Source organism: Felis catus, chromosome A1 (genome assembly GCF_018350175.1).
Source record: "Felis catus isolate Fca126 chromosome A1, F.catus_Fca126_mat1.0, whole genome shotgun sequence".
Lineage (NCBI taxonomy): Eukaryota > Metazoa > Chordata > Mammalia > Carnivora > Felidae > Felis > Felis catus.
Genome location: NC_058368.1, coordinates 197,041,091 through 197,065,359, shown reverse-complemented (window position 1 = coordinate 197,065,359; position 24,269 = coordinate 197,041,091). Strand labels below are relative to the sequence as shown.

Here is a 24,269-nt window from a genome sequence, read left to right as displayed (position 1 = left end):
AGTATTTTTAAAATAACCTATGTCAGTGTTGGAGACCGCTGAGCGATGGAGTATCCCTTTTTATTGATCTGAAATCTACATCCCAACAGCCTCCCATCCCCCACCCTGGTTTCGGCTTCTGAGCCCCAAGGAGCGAACCCAAAGTCTCGCTTTACAAAAGACAGCGTTTACTTTTCATTGGCCTGGCTTGGCGCGGGGGCGCAGGGAGGGTGGTCTCCGCGCCCCCCGCCCCCCCCCCACGCAGGCTCTGATTCAGAAGATGCAGGTGCAGCCCACCGCAATGGTCTCCATGACCGCACGCTGGCGGCAGGGCCCCGTGCGTGGTGGCAGCGGGCAGAGGCGGCGGCGCACGGGCACCTGGCTGAACACAGGCACGCTCACCATGCTGCGGTCCTCCTGCATGGTGAAGGGGTTCACGCAGCCCAGACACAGGCACCGCGCCTCCGGTAGGTCCGCGGGGATGCGGCTGGGGTCGTGGTTGATGCTGCAAGAAGGCAGGAGAAAGCACTGAGTGGAAGGCAGTGGCGGGAGGGTGGGGGAGGGGAGAGCAAATCAGTCCCCAGGTCCCACACCCCTACCTTTTCTCGCTGGGGCTTTCATTCCCACAGCAAGACTGCGCGGTGGTGGAGGATGGACAGTAATTAACTCCGTGTGCCAGGGGAGAAAACCGAAGATCTCGGGAGGCAAGCCAGCCCCAGGTTGTCCAGGCTCAAGGTCACCCAGCTCCCTTCTTTCATCCACCAGTTGCCCATCCCAGTACTAGATTCTGCTCTGGGATTGCAAAGAAGCTAAGGCCTTCTCCGTCTACCCGCCCCCCCCTCCCCCCCCCACCATGTTCATATCCCTGGGAAACTTCTTACATGGGAAACGATAGATGAGCACATTGATGCCTAATCCTCGCGAGAAGAGGAGTCAGGAAGCCTGGGTTCTATTCTGACTTCGTTTCTATTTGTTCAGCACATATTTTTCAGACACCTACCATGTGAGTCTGTCCTGGACATTAGGTGTTCACTGATGGGCCACACAGACAAGTTCCCTCCCAGACCTGAGAGTACAGGGACTTGTTTTATGACCTTGCCTTCTCTGTGCCTCAGTTTCCTCATCTGCTAATTGGGAGGGAGGGAGTTTGACTGCGGACCTACAGCATCAGCATCACCAAGAGCTTGTTAGAAAAGCAGAATCTCATCCCTGCCCCAGACCTCCTGGATCCAAACCTGCATTTTTATAAGACCTCCCCTCCCCCCCCCCCCCCCCCCCCCGATTCAAGGGCACGGCAAGTTTTGAAGTCCAGCTTTGAGCAGGATCTTTATGGAGCCCTCCAATTGCCACATTCCAGATATGGTAGCCACTAAGCCACGTGTGGCTATTTAAATTGAACTTAATCAGAATTAGTCAACTATCCCTCAGTTAAATAAATAAATTTAAGACAAATAAAATAATCAAAATTAGCTCCTCAGCTACACTAGTTACTTTTTAAGCGCTCAACAGCTCAGTGCCCACCGTGTTAGACTTTCCATCATCCCAGAAAGCTATGCACTTCTAGGATCTCAGGACCCAAGTTGCGCCCCTAAAAAATCTTTGGCCTGACTTGTGAGTGAAGACCCTTCAAGGTTACTCGGTTTCTTCCAGCACGCAGGCATTTGGCCCCTTCTGCATGCCAGGCTCTGTGCTTAGAAGTAGAGCTTTGACCGAAGTAAGGCACCGACCCTGTAGTCTGAGAACAGCGGGTTTTGGTTCCCGATCACGTGGAGGTGTGTGACATATCACTCTCTGGGCCTCTTCCTGCAGATTTTGACGGAGTGGGGCACGAGAGTCCTTAGATGACTCTGCTGCGGGCACTGGGGAGGTGCCAGTCGTGAGAGGCAGATGTAGACACAGAACTCAATACCGCCCTGCAGGCGCTGTGACTGGGAGGGTGTACAAGGCACGCCGTACAAGGCAGAGGAAGTGAGAGCCTTGCAGGCACTCCAGCGGGGACGTGGGGAACACGAATGCCAGGGCTCTGCACAGACAGCTCATTTAATCACAAGCCTATAAAACTGACGAAGTTTGAACTACCGTCACCCCCACTGACACGCAAGAAACTGAGGCTCGGAGACGCTGAGGCTGCCCAAAGCCACGCAGCGAGTAGGGGGCAGAGCCGAGATTCAAACCCAGGCACTCGGGCCTCCCGATCCAAGGTGTAACTATTACGATGGGACAGTGGGCACGGTGCCCCCCCCTCCTGCCCCCCACACGCAGCTTGCCCGTGGCTGCCCAGCCCAGGCTACCTGTAGCCCCAGGGCGACAGACTCCTCTTGTTGGACAGCCACAGCTGCAGGTTGACCTCACACTTCCTCCTGGCCGGCTCAGAGCTGTTCCTCAGCTGGGCTACCATCTCCCCGAGGTTCCTCTCGTATTCCTCCATGCGGGCGTACGGCTTCGCCTGTGACACCAGGTCCAGCGGCACCTGGTGAGGCCCAGAAGCCAGCGTTCCAGGCCGCCCTGGCCCCTTCCTCTTGCCTTTGGGGTTCCTGGGCTGGCCCAGCCCCAGGAAGATGGAGACGGTCAGAAGGAACAGCTGGGAAAGAAGGCCACACGTCAAAGATGGGAGAGCCGGGTGTCCCTCTGGGCCAAGACTCCAGGCTCAGGGAAGAGAGAGGGAAGAGGGCCTTTACGGGGACCGCCCCACCTGCCAGGCCACCACAGGTATAGACATGTGGACAGGACTAAGTCCCGCCTGTATCACCTCTTCAAAATCTCCCCACCTTGCCATTTATCCATCTGCACCACCATCCCTCAACAGCCTCCCACCTGGTCTCCCCACATCCCCCCGGTCTCCTTCAATCCGTTCTCCGCACCATGGCCAAGGACAGCTGCTTGAAATGCCGATCTGATGTTAACCTCCAGCTTGACCGTTCACCCTTAGGTTAAAGACACCCCTACTCTGCCGCATGGTCTGACCTCTGCTGAGCCCTGCCTCCTCCAATCTTACCCCTGACTTCCTCTCACACCTGCGCTCCAGCCTCTGGCCTTCTCTCGAGCCCTTCCTCCCAAAATGCTCCTTCCTGCCACAGGGACTTTGCACAGGCTGCCACCCGCAGAGTCCTGCCTCCCTCATTCATCTAAATGCCTCTTACCCCTCAACCCCTCATGTCTCAGCCCAGTGTCACGTCCCTCGGGATGCCTCAGTGGACCTTTTGGGGCTCTCAACACCACACGCCCCTCGCATGCCTGCAGACTTAGGGTTCACGTGTGTGGTTCTGTTATGCATCCCTCCCCTACTAAGCACGGACTCCACGCAGGCAGGCATTGCAGCAGCTTCCATATACTGTCTCCTCCCCTGTGACCGAGTCAGTCAACGGCTGTCACCATCCCTGCCCCTTCTGTAGCTTATAGTCTGGGTGGGGGAACAGACGGTGAACAAGTAACAAGCACCTAAATCTCTAGCGACGAATGTGATGATGACGCGGGCTGCCTGTGGCTAGAGATCAGGGCCAGCCGCTTAGCAGCAGCCGAGTGGTCCCGCAAGGCCTTTCTGGGGAGCCGGCACGTAGGTGAAATTTGAAGGATAAGAGGGAGGCAGATGTGGGCAGAGGGAGTCTAAATATCTCAGGGGGGTGGGGGTCGGGGAGGGGTGGCAACGTGAGAAAAGGTTTGCGTCGGTGAAGAGCTTTGCCGGGGAAACCGCGAGGCTGAAATAGAGTGTGCAGATGAGGGGGCGTGAGATGAAGTTGGGGACATGGGCAGGTCGCGGCTGAGGATCCCTGTTGGACTCCATGACACCTGTGCCCCTCTCATCTATGCCCGGCCCTCTGCCTGCCCCCACCCCATCCACGCCTCACCCGTATCCAACCTCGCCAACCTCCGTCCACTTCTTCCCATAGAACCCAGAGCGTCAGGAAAGTCTCTGGCTCGCTCAGGAGAAGCCCCGGGAGCCTGGCAGGACCCGACTCTCCCGCAAGGCTGGGAGAGAAGGGCCAGGACTGGGGTGGGGCCCAGGGCTCGCCAGAAGGGAAGAATCTTCGTGGGGGTGGGGGGCAGGGAGGGGGGGGTTCATCTTGTCCCTGCATCTAACCAGGCTCCTACCTGCCCCGAACCACTCACCTCAGCACCTGCACAGCCCAGACCTGACCAATCCAGGCTACCCAACAAACCTTGACCCTTGAACACAAGTTCCAGCACAGCCCCTCCTGGCAACACCACTGCCTGGCACAAAATCCACCAAAGAGATTCAAGTCGCTAAATTCTTCCCTTTTGGTCCCGGATTCCGGTGCAGGAAAAAAGGCCTCCTTCACAATTGGCTTTCTCCTCTGGGCTGCCCACCCTGGCGCCCTTGAACTCGGGCCCTCCACTCAGAGAAACCCAGAACAGGATCCAAGTCCCCCCACCTCCCCTGGGAAACAGAAACACAAGGACTTGCCCAAGGTCACACGGCCTGGCTCTCAGGACCCAGGGACTTCTCCGGAAGAACCCCGATAACGGAGTTTGCCAGGCTCCCCCGCCCCGGACGGCTTGGGCCTGAAAGGGCTTCGCTGTGGACGGGCTGAGCCCAGTTCAGGAGCCCGAGCTGTCGGCCATGGCCGCAGGCTCTGAGACCGGTCTCTGTTTCTTCCTCGCCCTGGGGGAGAGACGGCAGAGGGAGAACTCACCTCTGCAGATTCCAAGCCAAACAGAGGCAGCCATGAATCAATAGGAGAGAAGTAACGAAACACTCAGGCCCTAAAATGGGGTGGGGGTGGGGAAGAGCCACGTACCAGGTTGTGGGGCCAGTCCATCCCGCGAGCCAGGCGGTTGGCCAGCAGCTGCCGCCCGCCTGGAACCCCAGATGCCTCCGCCAAGAGAATGGCAGCAACAGGAAGGAGCGAAGCAATTATAGCTCGTCAGGGGGCTGCTGGGGGGTGGCTGGGTGGGCTCGTCATCAGCTGGGAGCCTCGGGCCCCCAGCTGGCTGGGCCTGGCGGCGAGGGGCGTGGGGGCAGGCCAGGAGCCGGGCCGAGGTGCCCGGGGGCTGTTGACTGAGGGACAATGCCCTGTGTGTCCGGCGGGGCCCTGGCGGGTGGGACCTCCGCCTGTGGCCTGCGGCTAGCCACCCGGCCGGCACCCACAGGGCCGGCTAAGACAATCAGCTTCGTTTGCTTTGGGGATGGCAAGGGGGTGAGGGCGGAGGCGGGACGGGCTGTCCGTTGGTCAGGAGAGCAAATGTTCTCGAGTGTGCCAGCCAGGAGCGGGACGCGGGCCCCGTCTCCCGGGGAAACAGCCTCAGGCCCTCCGGCCTCAGCCAGCCTCAGGTGAGTTCAACGGCCCTGGGTGGGGGAGCCCCACCCGCCTAGTCAGTTCTCAGGAAGGGAAACTGAGGCCAGAGCAAGGAAGGGACTTGTCGAGGATTACACAGTGGGTAAGAGACGACAGAGCCGGGATTCATACCTGGTCCCTGTGCAGGCCTCTATCCCCCACCCCATGCTGTTTGTCTTGGGATATTTTCTGCACAATTCTGGCCTGCTGTGAGCATGTTTCTGGATCTGTGCTCCTGCGCCGGCCAAGTCGCAGTTCAGGAGGACTTCGTGGCTGGCTGTTCTGCCCTTCCCGATGCAGCGCCCCCCCACCCCCATTCCATGTAGAGGGTCTTCCGTCCAGGGGCCTGCCCCTGTGTAGCTGTCTGTGACTTTGACTCTCTCTCAGCCTCAGTCTCCTTCTCTGTAAAATGGGGGTCATGCCCAGGAATTGACAGTCGCCTGGCCCCTTTCTTCCTGAAATCGTTCTGAGCCTCACTTCCCACCTCTCTAGGATGGGGGGAATCACGGCGGCCACTACTTGGGGCTGTTAAAAGGAGTAAAGGAAATAAACCGTGTTTAACAGCTGGCACAGTACCTGACATGTAGTAAGTGCTCAATAAACACTTAGCTGTTTATGACGAAAGTGATCACTATGAAATAATCATATAGTTGTTATTATAAACATTAGCCGTTCTCATTAGCATTAGAGCCCGCGTGGTTCTCATCGCTCATCCAACTCTCCTTCCTACCCCCCGGGGCCCTGAGAGAGCTCTGGGCTTCACAGGCTCCGGCCGCAATGTGGTGAGCTCGGGTGACCCCAGGATCCCACGCTGAACTGAGCAGCCCCGCGGGGGCCTAGGTCTCTCACCTCAGGTGAACAGCCCGGCCAGGCCCCGATGTGAGGGAGCCAGTCCCCCCAGGGAGGCGGAGGAGGGCTGGGAGGGAGCGTGCAGAGGACAGGGAGTGTCTGTGAGCAAACACTGGGGACTGCAGCGTCTTGCGGAGGGCCACTCCTGGCCATTTACAGGAATCGGCTGAGGGAGAGAACGCCGAGTGCGACGCGCTCCTGAATGTCACAAGATTAATCTGTCCGGGGCAGGTTTCCACAGCATAACTGAGAAACTGGCTGAGGCGGGAGCTCGTGGAGAGATACCACCATATTTGGTCAAATACTAGACAGGACTCTATTCTATCACTGGAAACTCCAGAGGGAGGGGGGACTCCGAAAATACCTCCTCAGGCAGCGAGGGCCCCCACTCCGGCTGCCTCAGCCCCACCGCCACTGTTCTCGGGGCAAGCGTGAGGGGGTGAGGGCTGGGGGGCAGTCTCCTCGCTACCCCTCTGCTGCAGCCGGCAGGGGGACCGACCAGCATGCAGCTGGGGTGGCCCCACCCGCAGCCTGGCATCCACAGAGAGGGAAGTCTCAAAGGCACGACTTAGCTTCCTTAGCTTCCAGCTTCAGTGCACGTCAATATGGATTCCAGGGTCCTGGCCTCAGAGCTCTGACAAAGCAGGCCCAGGAATCTGCACCTGACAAGGAGCCAGTCTGGGAGCTACAGGAATCCTTACCCGTCATCTTCTCCTTCCCCCACCCAACCCCCACTTGAGCACGGGAGACGGAGGCCAGGGAGGGGTGGGCCTCACCCTAGCTGACATGGTGTGTTGGTGTCAGAGCCCCATGAGGCCGGTTAGAGCATGCCTCAGTCTCCTAATTCTTACTGCTCTTCCCCCAAAGTTTACACCTACAGCCCTGGGCCCAGCTGGGGCTCCAGACTCCTCCCAGTCGGGACGGGGATCTGTGAGGTCCCCAGGGAAGGTGCTTCAGGGAGTCAAGGATGGGCCCAGTGACCATTACTGGGTTTCCCGTGCCTGGGCTAGCTCGGGCCTGGAAGGAGGTCCCTTCCTCCAGCCTAGGTTTCTAGAAACCACTGAAGGGTCATCTGCCCTCAGGATGTCCTAAGTGTGAATGAACCCTCCTGGCAGACCACCATGGGACCCAACCCAGGCCTGAGAGGGAGGCCTAAGAACTTGGGGTTCTTGGGTTCACAGCAAAGTTGGAGTCGTTAGGATTTTTTCACGGAAGGTGGTTGGCACTCGTAAATGAGGGAAGGGACGGATGTGCTGGAGAGGAAGGGGCAGGGGGTGGTCTTGCTCAGTCTCCAGACAGCCCTCTGGCTGCAGAGCCTGCCATGAACTGTGCTGTGCTCACCACCAGGTGGCGCCACCAGAAAGCCAGACGACCCTGAAGAGGGGCCGCAAGCCCTGAGGGAACCTCACACCAACCAAGTCTGAATGGGCCCTGGCATTGCAAATGAGGGGACCAAGTGATGGGGTATGGGTCCCGGGCCTGTCCCTGGCAGCCCAAGTGACCCACTGTTAGGATCCAGCGCTGAGACACCTCCCAGTCACTGCAGGAAGGGCACAGCCACCGAGAGTGAAGGGGCAGGGATGGGGTGGAGGCCTCCGTCTGCCTTGTGAGTGATTCCCTTCACTTGGAGCATCTAGTATGTTCTAGGCCTTGGGCATTTGTCACCAGGACCTCATAATTTTCAGAAAATAACAACTAGTAATAGTAATAGCTACTGCGTAATATCTACTGACTGACTGCCAGGCCCTGTGCTAAGTCCTTCGTGTGCAATTGTTTCATTACATCTTCCCAGCCACCCTGTGGCGAGGTCCTAATTTTATCCCTTATCTACAGAGGGGGAAACTGAGGCTCAGGGAGCCCAAAGTCGCAGGGTTCAAAGCAAGTTTGTCTGATTCCTGTACATGCTGTTCCCTGCAGTGGGGGAAAGAAAGGAGAGTTACAGCCAGGAGAGGAGAGGGGATGGCCAGCTGGTCATTGAGGAGGGGCTATGCTTGCCTCAGCCTTACCTGGACATCCTCAACAAACAGGTCCGTGAATGCTGGGGAGGCCACTGAGCCCAAGCCCAAACCAGAGTCCTCAAGGGGACCTGAGAGCTCCCAGGGGGTGAGCGCGACGCCCAGCAGTGTTCCCGGCACGTAGTAGGCATTCGCGAAACCTTTGATGCGTTGACTCAAAGCAGCTATATGTAATATGGAGTGTTAATGCTGGAATGGAGAACGGGAGGCCAGAGCATCAGGGACCTGTAGGAAGAGGTATAGCCCAGGGGTAAGGGTTCAGATTCTAGAGATGGACAGACCTGAGTTTTACTCCTGCCTCTATCAGTTCACAGCTATGTGTCCTCGGGACAGTCCCTTGACTTCTCTGAGCCTTGGTTTCTTCTGCACAGTGGAGAGAATAATAACCTGGCTTGGATAGAATGTCGTGAGGATCAAATGAGATAATGCATGTTGAAAGGCTTAGCCGAGCGCCTGACAAAAGTAAATGCTCAGTTAAAGGTGGATGCAATTGTCGCTGCTATTATTAAAACTGATTTGGGCCTTCAAGGATGCTTCTGGAGTGTGCTTGAGTGGGAAGGACATTGTGAGGTGGGAACAAGGATAGAACGTGCAGAAGAATGCACAGGCCCCGTTTCCAGGAGGCTCACCCTGGAGCAAGGAGGGCCTGTGGGATTCAGTCTAAAGACGTGCCCAGGTGAGCCCAGTACGGTCTGGGGGGGCAGGAGACTAACAGGCGCCTCTCTTGCAAGATGGAGGGGGGCTGTGGCCAGGAGGGCGCATCCTCCACAGGAGGTCTTGGCTCTCCTGACATGCTGCCCACCCCGCCCGCCACCCTCCTGGGTAGGACTCTTTCTCCCAGGCCCATATTTGCACAAATGCCTGCCTCACTGCTCACTCGCGAGCCCCAGCCAAGAGGCACTATTTTAAGCTCCCTGGACGGGAACACTGTTGGTGGGAACAGACCCAGCCAGCAAACTCCCAGTTCTCAAAAAAGGGAAAGGCCTGGGTGAATGGGAGGCCCCTGGGGTGTCCACATGACCCTCTGCCCAGGCCAGGTGCCGAGGCCTTCTCCCCCATTGGGGGGGCAGTCAAGGAAAGGGGAGTAGGGGTAGGACTCTAGGAGGTGGACTTGTACTCGGGGCCTGGATGGCTAGGGCCTCCCTTCTGCCCAGCAGCCAGCCTTGAAAACACCAAGCGTGTGTTTCTGAATTACTGATCGACTTCGCCCGGTACCTCGTCTCTTGTTAGCACTCACCACCCATACAACCTCAGACCCGGGGGATGTCCCGTGCGGCCCCTCCCAGCACAGGATCCTCTTTTTAAGCATCTCGGTTGGACACCTTCATTATAAGGGAGAGCTCATTTCTCCCTGAGGATGCACATCCTACTTTTCCTAACCTCAGTGAGCCTCAGGTTCCTCTTGGGGTTGTTTAAATGGATTTATCATGAAAATTATGATGTGCCTGGCACACAACTAGTACTAAATATTTGGCACATTTTAGCTGTTTTTATTGTGACTTGATTGGCTTTGTGTGTGCCTGTGTTAGTTGGATGGTGTTTTACTTTATATTTTTTGATTTTTTTTTAAGCTTTATTTATTTTTGAGAGAGACAGAGAGAGACAGAGTGTGAGTGGGGGAGGAGCAGAGAGAGGGAGACAGAATCGGAAGCAGGCTCCAGGCTCCGAGCTGTCAGCGCAGAGCCTGACGCGGGGCTCGAACTCACGAACTGCGAGATCGTGACCTGAGCTGAAGTCGGATGCCCAACCGACTGAACCACCCAGGCGCCCCAGTTGGATGGTGTTGTAGTGCGTGTATGCTATTTTTGCTTTTTGATTGTGGAAAAACAGTACAGGCTAATATTTAAAGCATGGACTCTGCACCAGAGTGACCTGAACCCCAGCCTCTGCACATGACGGCTGGGTTAGCTTGGGCAGGTGACCTAACCTCTCTGATCCTGTGTGTGTCCTCCTGGAAAGGAGGGCAGATTTAATGAGATGATGCATGCAAAGCGTCTGGCTCAGCATGTCGCTCAACGAATGCCCTGCTATTATTTTGTTGTACCCATTGTTCTTTACTCTTGCTCGGTCAGGTCACCCAGAACAATTCTAGTCAGCCCTCTTCTAGAACTTTTTAACTGCCAGAGGCCCAGTCATAGAATAGACTGCCCTGGGAAAGAGCGAGCTCCCCATCAGCCGGGTTGTTTTAGCAGCAGTTGGGAGTGGTATGAGGGAGGTTCAAGAAGAGGAAATGGGGGGGGGGGGTGCCTGGCTGTCCCAGTCAGCACGGCACACAACTCTTGATCTCACAGTCATGAATTCAAACCCTCCACTGAGCATAAAACCTACTTAAGAAATAAAACCAAATAAAAACGAAGGAAAAGACCGGGCTTGTTGAGTTTTAACAGTTCCCCTTCCAGCCCTGAGAGGTCTGAGTCCCAGGTCCGAGGCCTCAGGCCCGCTGATGGGCCTCCACTTGTCCAGACCGGGAACAGGAAGGAGCCCAAAGAGGCCCACGAGGGATATGGACTAAACAGCCTGTCCCCAGAGCAGACAGAGGCGCCGGGCCCCCTGCCCACCGACATATCTTCCCCTCAGTCCCGGGGGATGTTTATTCTTCGGTCAGAGTTTATAGGACGTCTGGACTTACAAGATCCAGAGTTCTGACTTGTCCCTGAAAGCTGTCAGCCCCTCCTCCTGCTGGGTGGGTCTGCCTCTATTTTGGGTGGGAGGCCCCATCGTCCAGGAGGAGGGTACAGCCGTGAGAAGGGTTCTCTTCAGCCCCCCAGAGCCCAGACCTGGCGGAGAATAAAGCTTGGGCTTGGGGAGAGGGGGAGAGAGGATGGAAGGAGAAAGAGCTTGCTGTCACCTGGCTGTTTGTAGGAGAGGCGTCCTCCAGGGGAGGGGTGGGGAGAGGGGAATTCCTTGGCAGCTTGGGTTCAAAGGCCTGCTCCCCCAACATAGCTGAAAGGCATGGTACTTATCAGAGTCTGCCTTACGTATTGGCTTCTGTTACTGGCTCACACAGCGATGTTTTCACTGTGTCTGTTTTGGTGTCTGTGGGAGCGTGTATTTGTGGATGGGGTCTTACGGGTGCGTGTTTTGGAGGCCTCGGGTGAGAGCCTCTTGCGGATTGGGAACGCGGCTTATTCACACACGTGCTTCTCGGCGCCTGACCCAGGAGCCAGCTGTGCCCAGGGCAGGCCTTGCTGAGCCACCGGAGAAACCCTAAGAGCTACCCGATACCCGCCACTTGGGGGACAGGCAGCGACCCCAGGACAGGTCCCACTGCCCTTCTTCAGCAAGGAGCCTTGACGGCCGTAGCCAAGGCATCTGTCCCCGGTCTGCCTCCCCACCTGGAAACCAGTCTCAAAACTGTACAAGCTCTTAGGGCTACAGGGAGTCCCAACCTGGGCCTCCCTGCAGAAGGAGGTTGGAACCTCCTGAACTTTCCTATGAACCCGTTAGCTGATGATACTGAGAAGGCGCCCCAGGTGGTCGTTTAAATATCTTGCCTAGGGCCTTCTGTAAGTTTCTATGAGCTGTGACTTTACTATATGGGCAATGAAAAGCCTCGAGAGTCCTTGAAGAGGGTTCACTCACCTCTTGACAAAGACATAATGTGTCAGGCCCTGTGCTTAGCCCCGGGTCATACAGCAGTGAACAGCTAACAGTTCCAGAGCTCATCATCTCAAAGAGGATGGCAGATACAACAATATTGATATTTTAGGACCAGGCTGAGGGCCCGTGACCTCCGCTCTCAGGGCCTGTGGAAGAAGATACAATGTCTCCAGTACGTGACATCTTGCCAAATTTCTACTGAAAGGACGGTTCTCATAAATACTGTATTGGTGAGGGAAGAGTTAGAAATGGCTGGCCGGTGGGGAAGCTGACCATTTCCAAAGTCTGGTTCCCAGGAATGAAGCCTCCATAATTGTTCTAATGTGGGAAGACAGTTTCAAGGGGCGCCTGGCTGGCTCGGTCAGAAGAACATGTGACTCTTGATCTTGAGGTCGTGAGTTTGAGCCCCACATTGAGCGTAGAGATTACTAAAAAAAATAAATAAATAAACTTTTGTTAAAAATTAAAAAAAGGGGCGCCTGGGTGGCGCAGTCGGTTAAGCGTCCGACTTCAGCCGGGTCACGATCTCACGGTCCGTGAGTTCAAGCCCCGCGTCAGGCTCTGGGCTGATGGCTCAGAGCCTGGAGCCTGGTTCCGATTCTGTGTCTCCCTCTCTCTCTGCCCCTCCCCCGTTCATGCTCTGTCTCTCTCTGTCCCAAAAATAAATAAACGTTGAAAAAAAAAATTAAAAAAAAAAAAATTAAAAAAAAAAACAAAAAAAAAAAAAACGAGTTTCAAGGTTTCCGGCCCCGGGAGACAGAGGTGGTATATATACCCTTCGGACCGAGACAGACGCTGCCGATAACTGCGTGGTGGTAAGAGTGAGAGCTTTTGTGTATGCGTAGCTCTCTACGGTTTACAAAGCACTTTTACATCCTTGACTCGTATTTCCTTGTATCAACCACCCGTGAATATAAAGATTTTTATAGAAGAGGAAACTGGGTAGGAGAACAGTGAGGAGAAAAAGTGCAGAGCTTAGGCTGAAAGCCTGGGTCCCCAGGGCCACTTTTGACCACCACCTGCCCCTAACCTTTGCCCCAGCTTAGGGAATGAACTTTGGGAAGCGGGCAGCGGTTAGAGGTGGGCACCCATGTCAGTAGGCAGGATACACAGCACCAAAGTCCATCCGAATTCTCTTCGACGTGGCCTGGCTGTGCTCTGTGAACAAGCCTACCCTGAAGAGAATTGCGTCTGGCAAGAGGGCTCAGTGCCAAGGGGCCATGTTTTCTGAGTCAGCTCTGGAGAGAATTCTAGGGTCGGGCTGACCCCAATCTCTCTCTCTCTCCCCCAGGGGTGGAAAAACTGGGACTGTTTGACTCCTCGGTCTGGTGATTACATAGCTATGTCCACAATTTTTTGTCTCCCATATTGGGATTCCCTGGCGTTCTAGCCCATTATCTCAACCGCAGGGCTAGCTAGCTCTGACACTGTCTTTCCAGAATTACTCACAAATCTTCAACTGTTTTCGACCGTTTCCTTGAACCTCAGGATCAGCAGGACCTTACGGTCATTTTGCTGGCTTCTCAGTGATGCTCCTAGTAAATGCTCCCTGGTCTCTTATTAGGCGCTGCTTGATTTAAACGTCTGCCTCCCTGCTCCCTCCGTCTGCTGATGACAAATTTGCTCTTTGAGAACAGACGGAACAAAGTTGCTCCTTCTGCCCTGTGACGAGCAGTGTCACTCAGGATAGGCCACATTGTGCACACCTCCCAGATCTTGGAGGCTTACTCCAGCAAAGGTCTCTTGCTCACCTACGTTACGAGTCCTACGTAGGCTCCCGGCACATGCTCTGCTCATCTGAACCGCTCAGGGACCCAGAATGATGGACGCTTCCACAAGCACCACAACAGGATCAGGGGGTTGGAGGCCGCGGATTTATGCAGGTCAAGAACGGGCCCTGGAGTCTCTGCTCCAACCACTTATTTCCTTCCGGCAAATTCTTTCCTCTGTAAGGGTCAGTTTCTTATCTGTCAAATGAAGATGAGAAAGTACGTCCCTCACGGACTTGCCGTGAGGTTAACTGAGAAGATGGATAGAAGCCCTCAGCACAGAGTCTGGTTCATAGAATGAACTCCATAAACGTCAGCGGTTATGATGTTAACAGAACATTGGCCGCTTAACGGGGGCTACCATCTCCAGACAGCCACAGCCCTGGCTCTTTCCACGCTTCCCCATCTTGGCCAGTTTGAACTCCTTTGAAGAGTTAAGGAATTATTCTTCTTCCCACACGTTATTTTCACATTTTGGGGGGGGGGGGTCATGTATTATATCTCATGAGGGAGGAGCTTGACGGTTCAAAGCTGAGGCAGAAAAGGTGTATGTCTGTGTGTTGCCAACCCCAAACTAGATTTACCCTGTTCAAGGTTCATTACCAAGTCCTTTGGGAAAGTTCAGAGAATGGAGATCAAATTTGGAGAAGTATCCTTGCTTGAGATAAAACCCAATGGTGGAGAGACACAGAAATCAAACTGTAGAATATCCGAGTTAGAAGAGACTTTCAGAGGGGCTCCTGGGTGGCTCAGTCGGTTGAGCGTCTGACTTCGGCTCAGGGCATGATCTCGCAGTTCATGGGTTTGAGCCCCGCGTCAGGCTCTGTGCTGACAGCTCAGAGCCTGGAGCCTGCTTTGGATTCTGTGTCTCCCTTTCTCTGTGCCCCTCCCCTACTCATGCTCTGTCTCTCTCTGTCTCAAAAATAAATAAAAACATTTTTTAAAAATTAAAAAAAAAAAAGAAGAAGAGGCTTTTGGAACAAACAAGTCTCATCAACTCGTCTCTTTTACAGACGGAGAAACACAAGGCCAGAGACGAAAAGAGACTGATAGAATGTCACACACCGATGAGGCCTGAACCCACTCCCTTTAATCCCAGTCTTGGTGCTATCCACATACGGCATAAGAGGACAAGGGGACACCGTTCTTCACCGTTGGGATGGGGGGGCCGATGGGGGTGGAATCTCTTTGGAATTGCGGCTTGTCCTCAGTTCACGGAGTTGTACTCGGCAGAGTTGTAAAGCTAAGAACTTTATAAACATTACCTTATTAAGGCTTCTTGAAAACCCAAAGTCACAGCTCCTCTGGGTCATGGGACATGCGTTGAGCATCCAGTGAACAAACAAAGGGTAACGTTACATTTTTCACTTCGTTTAGGAAACCTGGCTTCTAATTATAGGATTTGTTTAACAGTCCTGAATGGTTTACGAAGCCTTGGATCAGCCTCAGTCCCCAGGAGGGTCAGCCGGGGAGACACGGACAGAGTGGGGGCAGGGAGGCAGGGAGAGGCCTCCAAAGCCAAGGGGAGAGATGGACAAACAAGGTCAATTTAAGCCAGGGCCTAGGGGGCGCTAATCGTCCCTCATCCCCTTCAACCAGGTGGCTCCCAGGGGGAAATTATCTCCAATAACTGTTACCATAACACTTTCATACAGGGGCAGTGGACATGAATTTGCTCTCGGGCAAGCAGGTAAGACAAGGGTCACATTACTATTCAGTGCCCTGCAACCGCCGTCATTATTAGCACACCCCCTACCCCTTCCGGGGAGGTGGGCAAGGGGCTGGCTCCACCTCCATGCTTATTTCAATAAATAACTTTAAGTTTGTTTTTTTTTTTATTTTTTTTCAATTTTTTTAAATTTATTTTTGGGACAGAGAGAGACAGAGCATGAACGGGGGAGGGGCAGAGAGAGAGGGAGACACAGAATCGGAAACAGGCTCCAGGCTCCGAGCCATCAGCCCAGAGCCTGACGCGGGGCTCGAACTCACAGACCGCGAGATCGTGACCTGGCTGAAGTCGGACGCTTAACCGACTGTGCCACCCAGGCGCCCCACTTTAAGTTATTTTTTAAATAAATCTGTATAAATTCTGTAAAATACTATTATATGAATACGTTATATTCCCTTAACACAAAAATAGAAATTAGAAAAGATAGATGTAAAAATGGAAGTCCCTCATGTTATATATAATATAATATAATAAATATAATATAATATAATATAATATAATATAATATAATATAATATAATATATAACAAAGTACCTATGGTTAAGGTCACCACCTAAGGAGGCAAGGAGGTTAACTAAGGGGTAGGGAATGGGATCATTATCAGGCTGAAAGGCTCCCCTGCTAATGCAGCCCAAGTCGGGGTATGGAGATCTTGCCAAACTGCTTCCAGGACAAGACAGTTAAGGTCCAGCCCATCTACCATCCGGCCACATTTCCCTCCTCACTCAGGACCCCATTGCAAGCACAGCCCAGCCCCTGCCACTCAAGGAAACCCCTCAAACCCTCGCCTTGTCCCAAATGTCCCTCTGCCTCCATTCCTGACTCAGCACATGTGCACACACACACACACACACACACACACACACACACGTCTCTAAGTCCCTTGGACAACACAGCCTGTGCTTTCTCGAAGCTAGGTTCATGATTTCCAACGTGGGGGGTCATTCCAAGCTCAAGAAAAATATTAGGGTCTTTTATTTTTACTTCTATCTTCTCTAATGTCTATCTTTTATTTGTTAAGGGAAGAGGCTATATTATTAAAATCGTGTTTGGGGCACCTGGGTGGCTCACTCATTTAAGCGTCAGACTTCGGCTCAGGTCGAGATCTCATGGCCCATGGGTTTGAGCCCCGCGCTAGGCTCTGTGCTGACAGCTCAGAGCCTGGAGCGTGCTTTGGATTCTGTGTCTCCCTCGCTCTCTGCCCCCCCCTGCTTGTGCTCTGTCTCTCAAAAATAATAAATAAACATTTAAAAAGTTATTTAAAAAATTGTTCTTGACAGAATTTATACAGATTCGTTATTTATTTATTTATTTATTTATTTATTTTAAAGTTTCGAGAGAGAGATAGTGCAAATGGTGGAGGGATAGAGAAAGAGGGAGACAGAGAATCCCAAGCAGGCTCCACACTGTCGGCACAGAGCCAAATGCGGGGCTTAAACTCATGAAACTGTGCGATCATGACCTGAGCCGAAACCGAGAGTTGGACACTTAACCAGCTGAGCCACCCAGGTAATGCCTTATTTTTAAAACAACTTACTTAAAAATAAAGCATTGTTGGGGCGCCTGGTGGCGCAGTCGGTTAAGCGTCCGACTTCAGCCAGGTCACGATCTCGCGGTCCATGAGTTCGAGCCCCGCGTCGGGCTCTGGGCTGATGGCTCGGAGCCTGGAGCCTGTTTCCGATTCTGTGTCTCCCTCTCTCTCTGCCCCTCGCCCGTTCATGCTCTGTCTCTCTCTGTCCCAAAAAAATAAATAAACATTGAAAAAAAAATTTTTTTTAATAAATAAATAATAAAGCATTGTTTACTTCTAAGGTTTTATGATTAAAAATGTTGAGTTCCCCTGGACCAGGGCTGGGAACTCAGTGCTCCTTAAACTCTGGGTGGAGTGAGGGGTCCCATCACCCCCCAAGATTTCGAGACGTCTTTGCTCTCCTGAGTTGGGAAACAAAAGCATCTCTCATTCTTTCTGACTCTTTCACATTCTGAGCAGCTTGGACGTTTAGATGCATGAAGATAGCAAGCACACAGTAAATTCATTATTAAACTGTGGTAAACCCAGGATTCAGACTCAGATCCAGTGGGCTCCAGAGCCAAGCCCCATTCCACCCACTGCGGACACTGTGTGACACACAGATTAGTGACATATATCTGTTCCACTTCCAGCCCCTCACTCGGTACTTTTGCAGAGAACAAGCGTCAATAACATTTATAAAACAGTTAGCAATGCTGCCCAGTGCTGCGGGACTTGCTGTGGGTAATATGGGGTCAACAGCATGGAAGGGGCAGAGGGACCAGTCCACCCTCCATGTCTCCTGATGTTCCCTTAGTTAGCCCACCCACTTTGGGGTCCTGTTGGTGTGGGAGAGCTTGGGCTTTGCTTTCTTTGTACATCACCCGCTGGAAGCCAGAAGTTCTATGGAGCCATGCTGGGAGTGGGGGGCAGGGGAACACTCCCCGGGAGGCCGATCTCTAGACCCCAGGTGTCCTCATGTGTAAAGTGGGGTGAAAAGTCCCACCCGTCTGCCTTCCTTGGGGATCTTTGGGAGGATCCATAGAGTACAGGACAGAGTCTAGGGAAGGGGCTGTTGGGGGCAGGTGGTCTGGTTAAGAGTAGTGCCTGGGGAGGAGTGTGGTTCAGGTGGTCTCAGGTCTCAGACCCCGGGGAGTGAGGGTCCAGGACCCCTACCGCCCAAGTCAAGAGATGGGCTGGTGATGAACTGGCAGCAGAGAAGACTGCCACCACCATCACTGAACACCTCCAGAAGCACCTCTTCTCTCACCTCCCCCAAATACCAGGGTCAAATTGCCCTTTTCAAAACAGGAAGGCAAGGAACGGAGACTCAGGTAGTTCTGGCCCCCTGGGAAAAATGGTAGGGTGGGGGGAGGTTGGGGTACACCACCAATCTTAGAGGGGCTGAGGACCTCAGCCAGTAGGCATGTCAGCCAAATGGTGGCCTTCTCCATGTCCAACATCACTTGTCTTTAAGGTCCAGATCCGATGGCTTCAGTTCCGGATCCACACTTTTGACAAAACTCGAACTCTCTTGGGTTTTACGGGAGCGAGTGCCTCCTGAATTAGTCCTCACTTGGCACAGCCTGCTTCTCAAGGCACTGGCTCCTAACTTGAGCTCCTGTCCCCGCTCACATCCCCCCTCCCCACCACCGCATCACCAGGCACCCCCTCCTCCCAAGCACCATTCCTGGGAATGCAAGGCTGTGGTGGTGGCAGGCCTTCCACTGGACTGTTGACGGACAAAGGGCGACCGACAGCGTGCACACGACATCACACTTGGTGTGCAAGCCCCTATGTCACTGTCATTTCCCCAGGGACTTATGGCTGGCCCCGTGTCTGCTCAGGCTCCAGGCTCCTCCCCCTCCGGAGCACATCCTGGCTCTCTCTAGCTCTGCACTCCTCCCAAGTCCCCCCCCCCCACTCCTCCTGGAGGGGGGCTGCCTGAAGGGACTAAAAGGCCCCTAGCCCACTGCTGGTGAGAGTACTTAACAGGTTACAGCCTCTGTGGGGGGAGGGGGACCGGAGGGCTATGTCAGAACCACAAACGCCTGAGACCTTTGCTCTCACAAACGGCTCTTCCAGGCCTTCGCGACAGAGACACCCCCGCATGGTAATGCCACGGGTACCAGGACCGGCTTTGCCGCCTCACCGATGCCAGCAAAGGATTAGAAAACCTTGAGATGCTCATCCCTACATCCGCACAGGACTGGTGGCCTGCAGTAGGACACATCCCCCCGGGGGGACCCTACGCAGCCATCAAAAGAACAGGGAGCCCCCTCTGTGATGCTAGGCTGCAATATAGGAGACACGTTACTAAGGAAACGAAGTAAGGTGCAGAACAGGGTGAACCGTGTGCTCCTATGTGTAAATACAAAAACGCCAGGGCTGTATATGTACCTGCCTGGATTATCGTGGAAATATAAGCAAAGCATCAGCATGGATTCTCGTGGAAATACAAGCAAAGCTTGGTGAGAGATTTCCTCCGAGGAGGGGAGAGGTGGATAGAGGGCGGATTCAGGAGGGTACTTGCTTTTCATGGTATGCCATTTAGAGCTTTCTGATGGTGACAATGTGTAGATATCACCTATTCAGGCAATAAATGCTAATTTTAAATAGAAAAAATAAATACCTGTTGCCGCATGATGTGTATCATTTCATCCCCTCTCTCTCCTCTGGGCCGGGCCTGGGAGGCTTCACCTTCGTGCATCCCTGAAGCGACCTTAGAAGTGAGTCTGGAGGGGCGCCTGGGTGGCTCAGTCGGTTGAGCGTCCGACTTTGGCTCAGGTCGTGATCTCGCGGTCCGTGAGTTCGAGCCCCGCGTCGGGCTCTGTGCTGACAGCTCGGAGCCTGGAGCCTGTTTCCGATTCTGTGTCTCCCTCTCTCTCTGACCCTCCCCCATTCATGCTCTGTCTCTCTCTGTCTCAAAAATAAATAAATGTTAAAAAAAAAATTAAAAAAAAAAAAGAAGTGAGTCTGGGCTCACCGCTCCAAGGTGGGGACAACCACATCCAGCGTGTCTCATTTGTTTTCTCCCTCCCTTCCCCAGTAGCAAGTTGTCCCAGCCCTTTATTGTACAAACAGAAAAACTGAAAAGCAGAAAAACAGCTTGGGAAAATTGGGTACCCAACGTCATGTAGTAAGTGAGCCTCCGTGCAGTTCTGAATAGAGCCTCTGTGCTTTCGTTCATGCTGTTCCTTTTATTTCGAATGCTCTTCCAGTCCACCGTACGGCTTTCCAGATTCCCAGATCGGAATGACCTCTAGGTATGCCTGGCGCGTCCCTATGCGACTGTCCAAATCCCCCCGCCTTCTCCATTAGCCAGTGGGAGCTCCTTAGGAACAGGGACTTGGTCTGCATCTCTGGAGCCCCCCGCCGGCTTCAGTGGGAAGCCCAGAGCAGGAGTTCAATGTCTACAACCTGAATGCGTGAATAAAAGAATGTATGAATGCCTTTGTTCTTCCCTGTTCGGAAATCCTCTTGTGTTTCACCAAGACCTCTCCTATCCCTCGGCGCTGTTTTCTGTCCGGGGCCCTTGTGTCTGGGCCTCTTTGCAGTTCGCGCTCTGTTGCAAGCTCGCTGTGAGGGCGCACACACAAGTCGTGCCTTCTTTCCACAACGTCAGCTTTATTCAGTCATAGAGCAAGGTGAACATACTTATAAAGCAGGCCCGGGATTCCAAGCTCCAGGCCATTTGACTACGTGTTTAACTTGGCTTTTACATGTCACACAAAGCAAAGCACGAGACAAAGTCACGCAGCAGACGAGAAATAACAAGGGGTAGGAAGTTACCGAACCCCACGGGCTGTCAGCCCGTGGACGCGCAGTGGAGATGAGGCCTCCGTCTGTCCGGGCGGCTCTCGGCACGTGCTGCTTGTCAGGTTCAAGCAGTGGAGGATGTCTGTTCTGGTCCAAGAGCAATCGGGGGCATCGGCCTTCGGCGGCAGCTCCCTTTTTGACGTGGTCGGATGTGAAAGGGTCAGCGTCTTGAAAGTCTGACAGTTTGCTGCAAAAGTTCTCCCTTTTTAAAGGGATTTCATCAGTCGTGGGCCTTTGCAGACCCCCCTCTGGTCCTGCTGGTCATCAGTTCTGAGCGCGTCAGCCTGGGCCGGTTTCGGCGGTATCTGGTCTTTGGTGCAACGCCCTTGGTTCTTGCGTCACGGCTTGAGGGAAGTTACCGCTTGACACGAGTGACTCCATCTTGTCTGTACGCCGTCTTTCTCCCTCTCTCCCTCCCTCCCGCCTTCTTCCAGGATCCATGCTCAGAGAGAGATTCCAGGAACATGGTTTGAGTCTTTGCATCCAGCCGTGCCTGAAGCTGAACCTACCCGAGGCCTTCTCAGTCACCGGAGCCAAAGAAGCCACTAAGCGTCTCGAAGTCACTAAGAGCCGAGTTTTCACCCCTCTCCATAAAAGAGTGTTGCGTGAGAACATTCTGAACTGTATCACAAATGGCCTGATCGCTTTCAACAACACGTTGTATACAGTAGGCAGCTATATTTGCTTAAGGAAAGAAAGCACCAGACCCGGACCCAGGCCCTGAGGCTGGGTGATGGAGCAGAAGAGTTGCCCAACTCTTAGGGTTCGGCAAAGGTTGTGATCTCACGGCTCGTGGGATCAGGCCCTGTGTCGAGTTCCACGCTGCCGGCACAGAGCCTGCTGGGGACTCTCTATCTCCCTCTGTCTCTGCCCCTCCCCTGCCTTGCTTGCTCTCTCACCATAAATAGATAAACTTAAAAAAATAAATAAAATAAAATAAATCATTGACGTGTCGTCAAAGGAGCTGTTGGGTTTGGCCGGCACAGGCACACAATAACCCGGACACAAGAAGGAAAAATGGTGGTGACAGGAAACCGGTCGTGGTTGGGGAGAAGACGATTATCTTCTTTTTTAATCCCAGGATAGAAAGAACAAAGAAGCCAATTTGAGTGGGACGGCCTTATAGAACAAATTGATGAAGCTAATTGCCAAGGCGTGGCCCAAGATTCTGGAGTGTGGTAAAGAGTGGGCCCCGCAGTGTTTGTTGAGTGAATTGTGGATGGCGGTAGGGTTTGATTAGCTGTGGCTGTCACCCTACAAGTCAGTTAGAGGCCAGGGTCTGACTCCCACCTTCTAGTTTCTGAGAAGACTGCTATTTCTAGTACCCCAGGTTCATGCGCTCAGGGGTGTGAATTCTGCCAGCTGCAGAATGACCGGTGAGAAGGCGGGCAGAGGATCTTGGATTTAGGCGAAGGTTGTGGCGGTTGGCTGAGCCTCCATCCAAACCCACTCCTAGGGTGCCTTCACGATGCAGAGTCTAGTCAGCTGAAAACATTCCTCAGACCTCCTAGAGTTCTAGATGAAGGTCCTATCCCTGCTTCTTCATTATAGCTGATGTCAAGTACCACCATATGGGTTTTCTACAGCAGTTTTGTATTATTTATAGACCGAAGGGTATCGCCCCAAATTCATATGTTGAAGCTCTAAGCCCCCAACACCTCAGAGTGTAACCTTATTTGGAAATAGGGTCATCGCAGATGTAACTCGTTAAATGGGGTCACACGGGAGCAGAGTGAACCTTAATCCAATATGACCAGTGTCCCTATAAAAAGGGGGACTTTCGAGACAGACACCCACAGGGAGAACGTCACGTGAACGTAAAAGCACACGGCAGACTAATGCATCTCAAGCCAAGGAACACCAAAGACTGCCAGAAAACCACCGGAAGCCACAAGAGAGGCCTGGAACGGATTCTCCCTCACAGCCCCCAGAGGGAGCCAACCCTTCCAACACCATGCTCTTGGACTCCAGAACACCAGACTCCAGAACCCCAGAACTTGGAGACAATATGCTGTTGAGCCACCCAGCTCTGGTACTTTGTCACAGCAGCCCTAAGAAGCTAATATAGGCAGTGTCCCCAACGGTCCCGCAGATCTGTCTCTTGCTGCAACTGTGTGTGGGATGAACAAACCCAGGGATGCCCCTTCTCCCAGCTTCCAACAACCCTCCAACCTCTTCTCCAGCCACAACCTTTTAGAACATCTTTGCAGCTTTCCCCTGCCTCTGAGACCAGCCCCTCCACCATATTTGGAGCTGAATTCTTTATTGCCAATGAACCAGGAGCTTCCTAGAAGCTCCACCAAGGGGGAGGGCACCATCAACTGCCCGGTCAATATGCATCTGCAGACCTCCTACACCTACCGCTCTCTGGGCTTCTGCTTCAACCATGACCATGTGGCTCTGGATGCAGGCCACTCCTTCCATGAGGTGGCTGAGGAGACGTGCAAGGGCACCGAGCTCTTGAAGATGTAAAACCAACACACCAGCCGCACCCTCTTCTAGGACCTGCAGAAGCCACCTCAAGACGCATGGACGCCATGGAAGCTATGATGGTCCTGGAGTAGAACCTGACCCACGCTCTTCTGGAGTTGCCTGCCCTGGGTTCTGCTGCACAGACCCCCATCTCTGTGATCCGGAGAACTATTTCCTGGGTGGGGAGGTGAACCTCATCAAGAAGATGGTGACCACCTGTCCCACCTCTGCAGGCTGACCAACCCCCAGCTGGCTGGGTGAGTATCTTTTCTTTTTTTTTAATTTTTGTTTTCAACATTTTTTATTTATTTTTGGGACAGAGAGAGACAGAGCATGAACGGGGGAGGGGCAGAGAGAGAGGGAGACACAGAATCGGAAACAGGTTCCAGGCTCTGAGCCATCAGCCCAGAGCCTGACGCGGGGCTCGAACTCACAGACCGCGAGATCGTGACCTGGCTGAAGTCGGACGCTTAACCGACTGCGCCACCCAGGCGCCCTGGTGAGTATCTTTTCGAAAGGCTCACCTTCAAGCATCACTAGGAGCCTCTAGAGCTCAGCAGCCTTTGAGGGGCCCCTCTGCACCCCCCTGGTGTCAGGGCTTCTGCCTGAGCCTCTCCCTGAAGCTACTAGGCAGCTTTTAACCCACCCTGGAGCCCTCTCCCAAGCGGGAAACCAAATGGAAACAATAAAGCTTCGGTGGGAGGGTGGGGGGAGGAAGAAACTAATATAGAGCCCTTACCAGCTTTGTGGGCATGGAGGGGCCGCTGTGGAAGAGCCAAGGGTGGCTTCCTGACCCCTGACTCATCTACAGCAGTGTGTTCTTAAAGCCAGCGGTGGGGCAGCCCTTTCTGATTCCCGCACTTCTGACGGCAGCAGAGGTAGGAACTGACCTGGAGGGACAGCACTGTGGTGTTCTCAACTGAGTCGTTTCCAGACCCTGCCGAGAGCTTCTTCAGCCTTCCTAACAATTGCGTGAGCGCCTAATTCCCTGTAGTGAATTCCTTTCTGCTTGAATTAGCAGGAATGGTTTCCTCCAGCTGAATGCTGACTGGTCCTAATTCACTGGACATTTAACACCCTATTACATTTTTGATTTTGCACCGTTGGCATTTGTAAGTTGTAACACAAAGTTGTCAGGGACCTTTGTGACCTTTTTTTTTGGTTTGTTTTTTAAATCAAGGTATAGCTGGGGCACGTGGGTGGCTCAAACATCTGACTCTTGATTTCAGCTC

At 53.5% G+C, this 24,269-nt stretch overlaps 1 protein-coding gene across 2 annotated transcripts; it reads right to left on the bottom strand.

The window, feature by feature from the left end:
• Positions 1 to 39: 39 nt before the first annotated feature.
• IL17B (interleukin 17B) lies at positions 40 to 24,269 on the bottom strand. 2 transcript variants are annotated; one of them, XM_019810830.3, is made up of 3 exons: positions 23,777 to 24,269; positions 2,271 to 2,560; positions 40 to 484 (listed from the first exon to the last, which is right to left on the bottom strand). In XM_019810830.3, exons 1-3 carry the CDS (start codon positions 23,840 to 23,842, stop codon positions 253 to 255), a joined length of 588 nt encoding a protein of 195 aa, XP_019666389.1. In that variant the 5' UTR covers positions 23,843 to 24,269; the 3' UTR covers positions 40 to 252. The 2 variants fall into 2 exon arrangements, with proteins under 2 accessions (XP_019666389.1, XP_003981456.1); XM_003981407.5 differs by lacking the exon at positions 23,777 to 24,269 and adding an exon at positions 4,737 to 5,209.